Source organism: Branchiostoma floridae, chromosome 11, assembly GCF_000003815.2.
Source record: "Branchiostoma floridae strain S238N-H82 chromosome 11, Bfl_VNyyK, whole genome shotgun sequence".
Lineage (NCBI taxonomy): Eukaryota > Metazoa > Chordata > Leptocardii > Amphioxiformes > Branchiostomatidae > Branchiostoma > Branchiostoma floridae.
In genome coordinates, this window is record NC_049989.1 from 22774324 (window position 1) to 22787688 (window position 13365).

Sequence of the window (13365 nt, forward strand, 5' to 3'; positions counted from 1 at the left end):
GTCAGAAAGGGATGTCTGGACATTGTGCACATGCCCATGTAACGATAACGGACCCAACAGCTGACATAGGGCGTTAAATGGAGGTCCCATGATTGGGGACAGCCACACCTCGAGCACATGCTAAACTGACGGAAAATGATAAATGACAAAATACAGAAAGAACTGCGAACTTCATGTACTTGACAAATGTCATTAAGCCTGTAGCCACTAAAGAAGTTGTACGCAACAAAATTGGTCTGGGTGACAGGCTGAAAAAGAAAAGACGGTCGCTAGACCCGAAATAAAAACTGGGGTATGCCCTCTTAACAGCAAGGTTAGCTCGTTTGAACTGTGCTAAAACACCTGGGGTCAGCCGGGGGTCAAAAGGCGGGAAAAGCGCGAAAACGTCACACTGATTACGTCACACCATACCTGCCCGGAGGAGAAAAGGCGGGGAGGTGGCATTAATATTGTTTCATCTGAGTGAGGGTTGGTGGTAAGCAAGCGCCGTCCATAAGGCTAACGTCATATTTCCACATATGGGCCGTCGGAGGGAATACAATCGTGTTAAGAGCCTTTCACAAGGGCACAAGGTTTGCACAGGAACGCCTGGTATCGAACCCGCTGTCTCCCAGTCTCATGATCTCTCATGTCTAACGCAAGTTCATCTTTATCCGCGGGGTAACCTATATCCGTTGCTTTCAAAATCAGGGTATTTTGGGCTATCATGCCGACGAAATGTGAGTTCAAACAGCTATACTTTGAAAATATTACAATTCAAAACAACCGTCCGTCGACTTGATATTCCTAAATGCGCTGTTTTGAAAAACAACGGATATAGGCTACCCCACGGATAAAGGTGAACTAGCGTTACTAGACAAGCCACTTGGTACCATTCCACGCCATGCCTCAGCTACACTTGCTTGCTCCCAACAGAACCAGAAACGATCGGCCCCTGCTCGTGAAAAAAGGCGCCCGACCAGTTGGGTCATCGGCAGGTATTTTTTTTATCGTGTGACAAAAACACACGGAGGGAGCCGAGAAAATGGACGATCTCTCCCTCCTAGCACCTGAAGGATCCTTCCCCAGGGGTCAGCCGAGGTGAAGACGTCTGCCACATGGCGTGTTTGTGTTCGGCACGGGGCAGACGGAGGGGCGCCCTGCCAGGTGAGCCTTAAGATACTCCGGGAGTCCCTCAGGTGAGGCTTAACGTCTTACCCCCTCTCACCTCGTCTTTTAACAGGCGAATTAACGTCTTACGCCATGTCACCACATGTTGTTTACGTCTTAAAGTGATAAGCTCGGGATCTGACATCGTCTTATCTTGTCTTAAGTCTTGATTCAAGGGTTTGAGTCTTAAACCGACTTCGTTATCCGTATTGCAGACCGGGTAGGTGGTCTTGTTGACGTAAAACCTGAAGGTTCCGGGTTCGAATCCCAGAGAGGTCCCAATGCTTGTGTTCTTAGAAAATACGCTAGACAGCTATATCCTCACTCGACTCGTGAAAATGAGTACGTAGCTTCGGTTAGGGACGTAAATACGAAGGTTCCGTGTTTAGACTTTAACAAGAGCCACGTGCACGTGCACACACTACGTGTATCGATACAAATGGAAGTTACATTCTGACATGAACAGAATGACAATTAAGAACAACATAAAACGAACATCTCTCCCCTCTCTTTCTCAGTGTGTGTGTTTGTTTGTGTGTGTGTGCGTGTGTATGCATATAGACATTGTATGTATCTTCGTTAAAGGGGTACAAGTGCACAATTGGAATGGTCCTCAGGGAAAATTCAAGAACTCGTTCGCTACAATGGTCCCCCTGCGTTTAGGCTTCAACGTATGGTAGATTTGACCAAACAAACTTTATTCAAACACAATCATTTATTATTTGAGGAATTATGACACCCCTTCTGGGGTAGAATGTATACAAATGACTGTAGATCATTTTTAATTGAAGTGGATGTGTGCTCTGTGTATGAGTGTTTGAAAACGTGTGAGAAAGGGCTGACAGTCAAGAACAACATAAAATGCACATCTCTCTCTCTGTATACACTTTATATATCTTCGTTAAACGTATATCATTGAGTGTAACTCCTTTCTCTAATTGAAATAGATGTGTGATCTGCTTGTGTATGGGTTTGGGAAACGTGACAATAGCCCTCGGACAATCAAGAACAACATACAACACACATCTCTCTCTCTCTGTATACACTGTATATATCCTTTTCTAATTGAAATGGACGTGTGAACTGTTTGTGTATAGGTGTTAGAAAACGTGTGAGAAATGGCCTGGGGGTTCTGTACATCGTAGAGCTCGTCAGGTCTCGGTAAGCAGGTGATCTATCACACGTACCCGTCTCACCTGTAAGCAGGTGATCTATCACACGTACCCGTCTCACCTGTCATCACCTGGCGCCACCGGGCTCAGGACAGGTGGTATCAGCTCCAAGCAGATGTTAGGAGGGTCGTAGCTACATAGATGTTTTGAGAAGTGATACAGGACTGGAGCCATACTGCATGGGAAAAGCGATGCTTGACAGGGACTTCTGGGCAGCCACTGTGATTTGGGTGGCAGGGAAGGAGCGTCACCCGAAATAATTCAACTACTAGTGCTTGAGACGCTTATTCTGAGGCGAATCTGAAACGAAATATTTCCAGCACATTTTGCGTCCTTGAAAATCAGTTATTGTGCCTAAGGGGGTTCACAAATAAAATCAAATGACCAAAAATTTATTTACCAATTAGATTTTTACTATCTCCAGTTTTTTTTCAAGTCAGAGAGTCGGTGGAACATTTGAAAACTACTGGAATTGGACTGTCTGAAATTTGGGTATCTCCAAGTTTTTGTGTTGGAAATTATAGTTCAAATCTGCTTCAGAACAATCATCTTTAGTACTTATGATCCCCTCGTAACCATCTAATAGAAAGGTTTGAAGCCAAACCACGTACCAGACCACTTACTTCGCACGGCAGGCACCTCCTGTATGTAGCAAGTGAAATGTAACAAAGTTGCCTTCGCTAATGTGACACATTTGCTACACAGTAGTAATCATTTCCAACAGCAGATAACGCTAATTGTAGCCGTCCCGGCTGTTACTGACACACCTCCAGACGGGTTTAACACTTTCATGAGCTGGTGTAATAACAGCGCCTTCGGCCGTTTGTAGCGATATGAGAATTGTAGTAGTCTCAGAAGGACATGGTGACAGGAAAAGATGGACGAAAAGAAAGGTGAGGGAGAGAGAAAGGGGGAGGAAAAGAATGGGGACAGAAGGAGTGGTAGAAGGACAGTGTGGATCAGTGTATTCCGAAGGAAGGGGTGGAGAGAGAAAGGGCGGGAAGGACGAGGGAAAGGAGAGAGTGGGAAGAGGATGAAAGAGGGGAAAGCATTAGTGGTAAATAGAAGGGAGAGTTGAAGGGGAGGGAGAGAGGGAAGGGGAGACAAAGAGGAGGAGGGCAACGGATAGCGCAGGGCTATGGCGTGACACAGAGAGAGGGGGGAGATAAAGTAAGTAAGTCAAGAGGACAGAACGGACAAAAAAGAAGAAACAAAGAACTTAGGAGATCAGGAAAGAAACCTTTGCCAACCCCACGTCTGCTCGGAGAACAAACCACGCGGCCTCCCTGTGCAGTGAAGCGGACGGTGTCGGCGCCGGGGTCGGGCGGAGCGGCGCTCAGCAGGGAGGAAGCCTTCAGGCGATACCCAAGGAAACTGGTCGGGCTGGTTCCGTACTATGTATGATGCGGTATACACTGTCTACAGTGATCATAGAGGGGATTTTAAAAAATGGCCAGTCTACAGTCTACAAGTTATTTGCCTAATAAAACTAGTCACCTAGGCCACACTGAATTTATCTTTTGGACGATATTCTCTGGAGACCTTCAGACTGATGCGCAAGGTTGAAAAAAAAAATTCAGCAAAAAAACTGCTAAACCACAAGACGAAACATCCAGTCCATTTTTCTCAGGCTTGGATTGTCTTGGATCGTTCACCTCTAGTAAGAGACAATCGTCGCCATTTCAATAACATAACATTTTATCCACAGAGGCCTGGCCGGGCAGGTTTAGGGAATGAAAGTACGATATAAAAGACAACAAAAACGCAAAACGGACAAAAAATGATTCAACAGAATGCCTTGTGCATTTTGTTGGCATAAACTTTAAACTTTAAATTTTTTTTCGTTCCCGCAAACCGCCCGGCCGGGGCCCGGTAGGAAATGTGACGTAGGCCTAACGGATGCTGATATTCCGTCTTCTCCAGGTCTGCCCGACGCCCCGCCCCTATCAACGGACCAGCTGATCGCCAAGTGGCAGGCCGAGAACAGCACAGAACGGGACGAGGGTTACCATAGCTACCACGGCCCTACGTCATCAACGGGTCGCCAGGGGCTACCAGCAGACGGCGAGAAGCCTGCAGTTACCAAGAACTCCGCCAGGTGGCGTTGCGAGAATGAGCGCGGGAAGCATAAGAAGAAACTTGCTGTGGGTGAAAAACTACGGCAACCCCGTTGGGACAGGCATTTACGACAACCTGGTAGGGACCCGCATGTAGGCCAATCCGGTTGGGACCATCCTCATTTACGGCCACTCGGTTGGGACAAGCATGTACGGCAATCCAGTTGGGACAGTCATGTGGTACAGCAACACGGTTTGGACCTGCATGTACGGCAACCCGTTTGGAACTCTCATGCAGAGCAACCCAGTTGGGACAGTCACGTGGTACGGCAACTCGGTTGGGACAGCGACTCCGACTTTGACCAGGACTCCCCGGAACTGGACGAGCCGCCCTTCACGGTTTTCGACCGAGACGCAGAGCTGCTGATCCGCAACGCCACCAAGCGGCGTCCCGCGAATGTGCAGGCGGTGGTGATCAACACCTTCGTGTCCGGCGGTCCCGGTCAGCTGACTGTGGCGCGAGGCGACGTGGTGCGGGTCCTGTACAGGACAGAGGACTGGGTGCGGGTCGCCAACGTCTGGCGTGACCGAGGCTTCATCCCGTATAGCTACGTCTGGCCGCTCGGTCGCAGATTCCCGAGGAAACCGGAGCGGCAACGGTCGCACACCTCACCGCCTCACGCTATCGACCCCGGCGGGCACGGGTGGACATGCCACCAAGGAGAACCGGAGCAGGATCCGGTGGCTGTTGCGTCGGATTCTCCCGATCGTTCGGACGGCTCTCTGTCGGACGACGCGGGAGACGGCTTCTTTGCGCGGCTCCTGCACGGCCCGGCTCTGACGGTGCTGTTCGACTTTCGCGCCATTGACGAGGATGACGTCACAGTCAGACGTGGGGAGACCGTGATGTTGTTGAACGAGGAGGACGCTGATTGGGTGTGGGTGCGGAACAGGGCGGGGCGAGAGGGGTTCATGCCCAGGAGATACGCCGTGCAGACATGCGAAGGTGGGTTTTAAGTTGGGTTATATAAGGTTTTAAGCTACACTGACTTAATTTTATGACTGACATCCTCTGGACACCCCAAAACTAATAGGGAAGAAGAAGAAAAAAATTCATTTAAAAAATGCAGCTAAACCACCGGTCTAAACATTCAGACCTTTTTCTCCCAGGCTTGTCTTATCCTCACCTCCAGTAAGCCTGTAAGAGATAATCATCTCCAATTCTATTATGTTGATCTTGCCATTCTTGTTTAAAGAATGCAAGGGGACTGCGACCCCATGTGTCCCTTAACCCCGCAGAGCAAATCCTTTGGCAAGCATGAAATTCTGACTGACCAGGTATGCTATTGTGTAAAATGTGGCCACATTTTTTTTAGAACAGGCAAAAATCAATGCGTAGAATTAATGTCATCCTTAGAATTAAGTCAGTGTGACCTAAGGTATTTGAGCACACATCTGTTGGTTTGCAGTGGCTGTGTCAGTTTGTAGTGGGATTTAAGGATATGTCAGTAGTGTGTGTGACTGGTTGGTGTGTATGTGTGCGACCATGGCACATCATCACATGACTAACACACAACCTGTACCTCAGCCTGCAGGGTCGTCTTAAGGAAAAACTTGAAACTGAAACTGCACGGCCATCCATGGGAACGAGAGGCGACCGGAGGACATTGGGAACGATTCCACACTGACACTCCCGACGAAAACCCACAACTGCCAAGTACTTCCTGTCGACAGTTAGCTGATGACTTCTTTCCTACCCAAGACTGTAAGTCTGTTTTTGAAGAGAAGAATACAATGAGTTTTGCACAGAAAGTTGCTTCAGACCCGACAACATGGCAGGAGGGAAATAGAGAAGACTCTGAGCAGAGGCCACAAGGATGGTGGAAAGTACCTCACAAACAACAAAGAACAGCATTCACCACAGACGGTATGGCTGAGCGATCTGCATGCACGTGTGCAGCAAGGGTGGACAAGGAGGGGACACGACGGCAAAAAGAACGGAAGGAAGACAAAGAAGAGTGGCCACAAGGATGCCAAACATCTTCTGAGGAACTCAAAGACTTCAGGGGCAATTCTCAAGGAGTTATAAAAGACTGCCATAGGAGAAAAATGATATTGAGCGAAAACAGGAAATGTTTTGGGTTGGGAAATATGGAACATGTACCAGGGCTGCCGATAAGAAACCATACAGGAGCAGCTCAGAAGCAGAAAGGGGTGTGTTTTTTAGAGCAAGAATCTGCAAAAACCTCCTCAAAGGAACAAGCAGAAGGAACAAACTACAAGAAGTCACCTTGGTGGAATCTGGAGACGTCTCAAGACTGTAGCATGATACTCAGGGACAAACTTGCAAGGGGCCAAAACTGGGAACGAGAGCAGGGCCAAAGCTGGGAACGAGAGCAGGGCCAAACCTGGGAACAAGGCCAAACCTGGGAACAAGGCCAAACCTGGGAACAAGAACAGGGCGAAACCTGGGAACAAGAACAGGGCCAAAGCTGGGAAGAAAAACAGGACCAAAGCTGGGAACGAGAACAAGGCCAAACCTGGGAACGAGAACAGGGCCAAACCTGGGAACGAGAACAGGGCCAAGCCTGGGAACAAGAGCAGGGCCAAACCTGGGAACAAGAGCAAAGCCAAACCTGGGAACAAGAAAAGGGCCAAAGCTGGGAACAAGAGCAAAGCCAAACCTGGGAACAAGAAAAGGGCCAAAGCTGGGAAAGAGAACAGGGCCAAAGCTGGGAACGAGAACAGGGCCAAACCTGGGAACAAGAGCAGGGCCAAACCTGGGAAAGAGAACAGAGCCAGACCTGGGAACAAGAAAGGCGCCAAGCCTGGGAAGAAGCAGGGGCTACCTCAAGAGAAAGACGTAAACTTTTGAATGAAGACCGAGACAGCAAAGTGACGAGACAGAACTATCGTACACAACTCAGGAAACAAGCGATGGATAACATGAGGAAACAGAGAAACAGTGGATGGGACGTGCCAACAGGACACTCTGCTATGGGGAGGGGAGGGGTTTATATCAGCAAACTAGAGACCGCTCTGTGAGACAGAAGTGTGTTGATTACTTTGTCACAGTTGCCATTGTACTGTGTACAACTGTCGAACTATAAAGTTCATTCATTCTTTTGATGAAGAATTTAACATGGAATTTGACTTGCACATGGTCCAAAGTTCCAAAGCTCATAAACCAAGAAAAAAATAAAGCAATGTAAAACATGTCAGTGCTAAACCTCTACAGTTTCATCCATTCCTTCATCCAAAAAAAGTACAGATCTCACCCCCATTTATACAATGTATTCTTCCAACACATCACAGTAAGATGGTTACTGGCATCTCCCATTACGAACAGTAGGGGTGGTCACAACACATTAGAATCAAGTTTTGCTCATTACATGCAGTCATCACAGCAGAAAAGAATGTAGTGAACACTAAAAGACCGTTCGTTTGTGTGGTACACCAGTTTAATTCCTTGGTTTTCAAATTATGAACAAGAAAAAGAAGCAAGAAGATTATACATTGTATCTCGCCTATACTGCAGATTATGATGAGAAAATGAAAATGTTACACAGATTTTTAAATTTAATTTTATGCATGACACCCATCTGTATATACACCGATATTTCTATTTTCAAAGATGAGAAAAATTTAATATTTTCACAAAATGGAATCAGTACTGGACAATACTTGCAACAATTTTTCTGGATCAGAATTGTGGTCATCCATAAAGTCAAGGTGATGTGTCGTTAGCACACACAGGCATCGATCATGAGAACAAACAGCTCTCATCTCACATCATACTTGTTGACATAACTTAATCTGGTCAATCTACTTAGAAAACATAACGTATTTCAGAATTAGACTGTCAGTGTGTTACCTGTTTCCAGCATTACATTATTATTTTGTACTTCAAGTTTGAAAACCAGGAACAAAACATCGGTGCTATGTTCACATTACTTATTGGCACTGTACAAATTCTGAATTTCTTCATAGGACCAAAGCAATTTATTTCGATGGTTCTCAGATTTAAGAAAAAATTTAGCAAGAAGTCATGACAACAACAGAGTGCTGCGAGAAAGTTGCTTACGGCTATCTTCAGTCCCTGTATCAGATGTTGTACCATATGAAGGTATGGACATGTTTTTACTTCATCTTTTAAAATCCAAATCCAAGAACCAAGACATTAAATTGCGCTCGCCTGAAATATATAATAATTCGTAACTAAGATGTCACATGATACTTTTACAGGATCTTTTAACAACTTCCACAAGTGTTCACATATTACACTTATGACAATGGTAAAGGATGTGGTTACTCCACCATTCAGTTTATGTACCAAAACACTTGACACTTGTGGTAATTCAAAAGGCTTTGTAGACATAAAAAGGTATAGATATTCTTCTGTTCAACCTTCATCATGTTGTGTTAGGCTGGAAACAACTCAAATGTGGTGAAGAAACATGCCTGCATTAAGGAGAATGTCAAGTTCAACAGTGCAGCATTTTAAGTACCCCCCCCCCCCACTTCCAATGGTTTAAACCTTAACATCAACAAATAAATTAAAATGGCTGACAGATGAGTGGGTCAATGCTACAAACATGTAGTTGTTGCTATTGGCAACCACTGGTGAGGTATGGCAACCAATAATGATTGACAGAGGAGTAGGACAACACAACTTGTTGCTACGGGCACCGTGGCGACCAATAATGTGGTCCCTCTACAGAGTGGCTGCAGGTTTTCAGATTTCTGTCAGAAATAATGTACTGTTTCTTCTCAGTTGCCCCTGCAACAAAGAAAACAACAACACAAAAAAGTAGCATTAGCATATAACCCGCTACCCCTACTTTCAAATGAATCTGACATGGTACGGCTCAAAACTGTCAAAAACTGAGATCATCAGGAACATACCACTGTTACAAAGGGGTGATCTGTGTAATGTTTTTTGTATCCATATATTTTGTTTTCTCTCCCTGATGCATGCCCTGACCTTTGACCCTAAACTTCTAACTTGCTTGGCTGTCCAATGATGCAATCTTCAACCTTTGACCTGTCTGGTTGCTATGGTAGCACATCACTTTCACTTTCTCTTAGGTCCCCTGAAATGAGAAGCACTCATGTAGGCCTGACCTTCTACAAAACTTTGACCTTGAGAGAGATTAAAAAGAAAAGAAAGAATATTCCTATTTTTTACCCTAACTTTTTATCTAAGGCACTAAGGCACAATATCTGTGACAGAAAATTTGTTAACAGCTATTGCTGACTTAGTTATCAGTGCTAACCAACCCATGCAGCAGTCAAGGTCATAGCAGCCTGTATGACCTTCAGACTCCACAGAATAAGGACACGTACCCCTACTTGTACTCTACTTGCCTCCTTGCCAACATCTTCCTATATTCCTTGCTAGTTGTTTGGACAGACAGAAACAGAGGACAACAGTAGCTAAGCACGTTCACTACTGACTCTCTTGTCCTAGTGATTAGAGACGCCTTTTTGTGCTGTCTTGCCCCTCCCCCCAATCTATTTTTCATTTTTCTGGCATGCTGGGAAAAACAGATATCTCTGGGTATATAATAATGGGAGCAAGCCAAATTATCACCTCAGCAACATAGCTGAACCATAATACTAGGCATGACTTCATTCGCACTGTTACAATGAAGTGTTGTCTGCACCGTGTTAACCACTATAAGCAGGTTCATGGTTTCAACTATGCATGGGCAAGGTCAAAGTTGAAGGCTGATACCTGGTAAATGCATTTGGTTCTTGATTCGATTGGTCTGTACTGACATCCAACCAGAGCTACTCAACTAGCCCGAGGCTATTAAAGAGGGCTATCCCTGGTAAGTTAACAGCCAATAGCACACAATACCAGTGGTTACATGGCACATGTGGCACGAGACTTAAGTATATATTTTTTACGTACTTTTCCAAAGCGATTAGTCCTTGACGGGAGGCGAGCTCTTGTGATGCCCAAGACAATTTTTTTGTGTGTACACAGGTTTTGTTTATATCTCGGGGGCCTTCAACTTTGACCTGTTACCCACAGTGCACCACAATCAGGGCTGTCTCCTTTTTTCCATCCCACTCATTGTCTACGAGCCTATTTTGTGGATTTTCCTTGTTAAATCTGACATTTGAAGCTCATGAAAATAAAATTTGAAGGTCACATTTTTTAGATAGATTGAGTAAAAAAAAACTGTCCCAACAAGCGAATTTCCATTCCGGGACAGCTGGACAGTCCTGACCACAATGCACATGAGCGGTTGGAACCATGATCCAGCTTATTGTGTGGTCCATCTGGGGTGACATGCAATACCTACACGAACCCATGGGGGGAGTTGTTGTCGTCAGACTTGCTCTCCAGTGAGAAGGGTGGGATCCTACAGTCAAACATGTGGCCATCCGACCGCTCCATTCTGAACGTGCCCCTGGAAAATAAGGAATAAATAGCAATTAAAATAAAAGTTTGAAGATTTCACACAGTCAAACATGTGGCCGTCTGAGCGCTCCATTCTGAATGTTCCCCTGGAAAAATACCCATTCTAATTAAAACAAGAGTTTGAAGACCTTACACAATCAAATATGTGGCCAGCTCAGTGCTCCATTCTAAACATGCCCCTGGAGGAAAAAAACACCCACAGTAATCAATCACAGAGACTTAATATGTTCTAAATCAATAAAAACAATGAAAGAAATGAACAAATGTGGTCATTTAGGTGATGTTTTGATTTTTGTAACCATTTCCTACCCGAATAAGCAGTTTCTACCTCATAAATATCAAAAGTCCTCAAACTAGTCAAAGCCATACCATGATGAACGAAGAAACAAACAAACAAACGCACCACATGTGTCCGCTGGGAGCCTGCAGTGAGACGTGACTGCTGTACTGGAACGCTGGCTGCTCCTTCGACAGTACGGGCTCCCTCCCGATGACTCCGCGCCCGCGTACCGTCTCCAGTGTTCCTGACAGGCTGAAGATCCGCCAGTGCCGCTCACGTAGCTGGACTGTCTCCTCACCTAGGTTCTCTAGCCGGATGCAGTACCGCCACTGGCATACAGGGGGCAGTCATGTTAGGTCACTGAAGTCTTATTTTACCAATGACACCACTGATCAAGTCTGGATGCAGCACTGCCATTATCATACAGGGGGCAATCATGTCAGGTCACTCAAACTCTATTGTACTGATTACATCATTGATTACATTCCCCCCACACAGGTTCTCCAGCTGGATGCAGTACCGCCACGAGCATACAGGGGGCAATAAGCATTCATGCGTCTCACTAGGTCATTCAAACTTCATTGTGCTGATGACATCATCAACTAGAGTTCGGCGACCTCATACCTCCATTAAATTTTAGAGTTTTCGTAAATTTCATGCAATTGACTAACAAATTAACATAATTTATGCATCATTGACTAACGTACACATGTCACAATTATAAAATTCTCATTATTAATCATAAAGTGGTTTTGCAATTTTTACATAAATTATGCAAATAAGTTCCTCATTACCATATTTTGTATCTGCTTATATTCCACCTATCATAATTAACATGTGTTACATGTATTGAGGTCTAGTTATTGAAAACAATGGAACTATACAATTTCCTCATTAATTATGCAAATTAAGTCATCATTTGCATAACATGTATATCATTATGAACATCTTTGCCTAAGCTACCTGCATGCCTAAAATGCAGGCAATCCGTCGTTCCTTTCTGCAGTTATCCTCTTTGGAGTGTCTTGACAAAAACACCCATGCAGTTCCACAATTAAATGTTAGGGGGCTGAAACTTGCCCCACTTGTTTATGACACTAAAAGCTATCTACCACCAAAATGTCAAGACCATAGCATGTCTGGAACAAGAGATACATTGAAAAAACTGCTATGATAGAATATTCTCATTAATTATGCAAATGTACTCCTGTTTTGCATAATTAGTATCTTATCTTGTACAACATTGTCTAAGGTACCTACATACCAAAAATCATGAAAATCCGTTGTTTCCTTCTTGAGTTATCATCTTCAGAAGTTTTTGACAAAAATGCCCCTGCTATCCCAAAACTAGACGCTAGGAGGCCCAAACTTGTGTCATTTCTTCCTGAGCACAAGAGCTATCTAATACTCAAAATTTGTGACCATAGCTTGTTCAGAACACCGAGATAGCAAAACCGGAAGTTGCGCTGCAGTACCATGGAAAGCCGCTAGGGAGCCCAAAATCTAATCATTTCCAGCTTTCATCACAAGCTACCAACGCACCAAGTATGAAACCAATCCACCCAACCGTTCTTGAGTTATTTTGTTTACACACACACACACAGACAGACACACAGACAAACGCGGGGTAAAATATAACCTCCATGACATTTCATGGAGGTAAATATAACCTCCATGACATTTCATGGAGGTAAATATGTCCCTTCCACAATAACACACACGGGTTCTCTAGCCAGATGCAGTACCACCACTGGCACACAGGGGGCAGTTATGTTTGGTTACTGAAGTCTGATTTTACCAATGACATCACTTATCAAGTTTGGATGCAGTACTGCCACAACCAGAGACATCATTATGCCCCCCCCCCCCCAGGGTTTCCTGACGGATGCAGTACTGCCACTATCATACAGGGGGCAGTCTTGTCAGGTCGCTCAAACTCAGTTTTACCGATGACGTCATTGAATCACTGATTACACCACTTGTCAATGAAAGAATATGCAAAAGCTTGGAACTGAACTAATATTTCTACAAATCTGACCACACAGTGGTGTTTGGTACTTACCCAGTACACATTGGCATTGTGGGCCTCCTGCATGAAGAAAGGAAAACATGTCTTAGCACTTAGTACTGTGTGAGGATAAAGTAGTACAAAAGGAAGAAATGTAGGAATGTAGATTACACACACACACATGCACACAAACACACACACCACACACATACACAATATACCACACACACACACATATATACAAATGTACCACACACACACACATA

General features: G+C 44.9%; 2 protein-coding genes across 2 annotated transcripts in view; one reads left to right on the plus strand and one right to left on the minus strand.

Moving 5' to 3' along the window:
* Positions 1-967: 967 nt before the first annotated feature.
* On the plus strand, positions 968-8209 carry LOC118426634. The gene is made up of 3 exons (XM_035836141.1): positions 968-1146; positions 4245-5384; positions 5967-8209. Exons 1-3 carry the CDS (start codon positions 1098-1100, stop codon positions 7421-7423), a joined length of 2646 nt encoding a protein of 881 aa, XP_035692034.1. The 5' UTR covers positions 968-1097; the 3' UTR covers positions 7424-8209.
* Positions 8210-9171: 962 nt separating this feature from the next.
* Positions 9172-13365, minus strand: part of LOC118425417 (polymerase delta-interacting protein 2-like) — a 7470-nt gene continuing 3276 nt past the window's right edge. Inside the window, exons 6-9 of the mRNA XM_035834226.1 lie at positions 13154-13218; positions 11215-11420; positions 10693-10800; positions 9172-9471 (exon numbers count right to left, since the gene is read on the minus strand). Of these exons, the coding sequence (XP_035690119.1) occupies positions 9453-9471; positions 10693-10800; positions 11215-11420; positions 13154-13218 (398 nt within the window). The 3' untranslated portion in view covers positions 9172-9452. The remainder of the gene's footprint in view (positions 9472-10692; positions 10801-11214; positions 11421-13153; positions 13219-13365) is intronic.

What these genes read in the sequence shown, in the direction of transcription:
- LOC118426634 (XM_035836141.1), top strand. Translation starts at nt 1,098, where the DNA reads ATGGCGTGTTTGTGTTCGGCACGGGGCAGACGGAGGGGCGCCCTGCCA. An exon ending in ACGGAGGGGCGCCCTGCCAG is followed by an intron (nt 1,147 to 4,244) that starts GTGAGCCTTAAG and finishes CGTCTTCTCCAG; the next exon opens with GTCTGCCCGACGCCCCGCCC. An exon ending in CGCCGTGCAGACATGCGAAG is followed by an intron (nt 5,385 to 5,966) that starts GTGGGTTTTAAG and finishes CCTGTACCTCAG; the next exon opens with CCTGCAGGGTCGTCTTAAGG.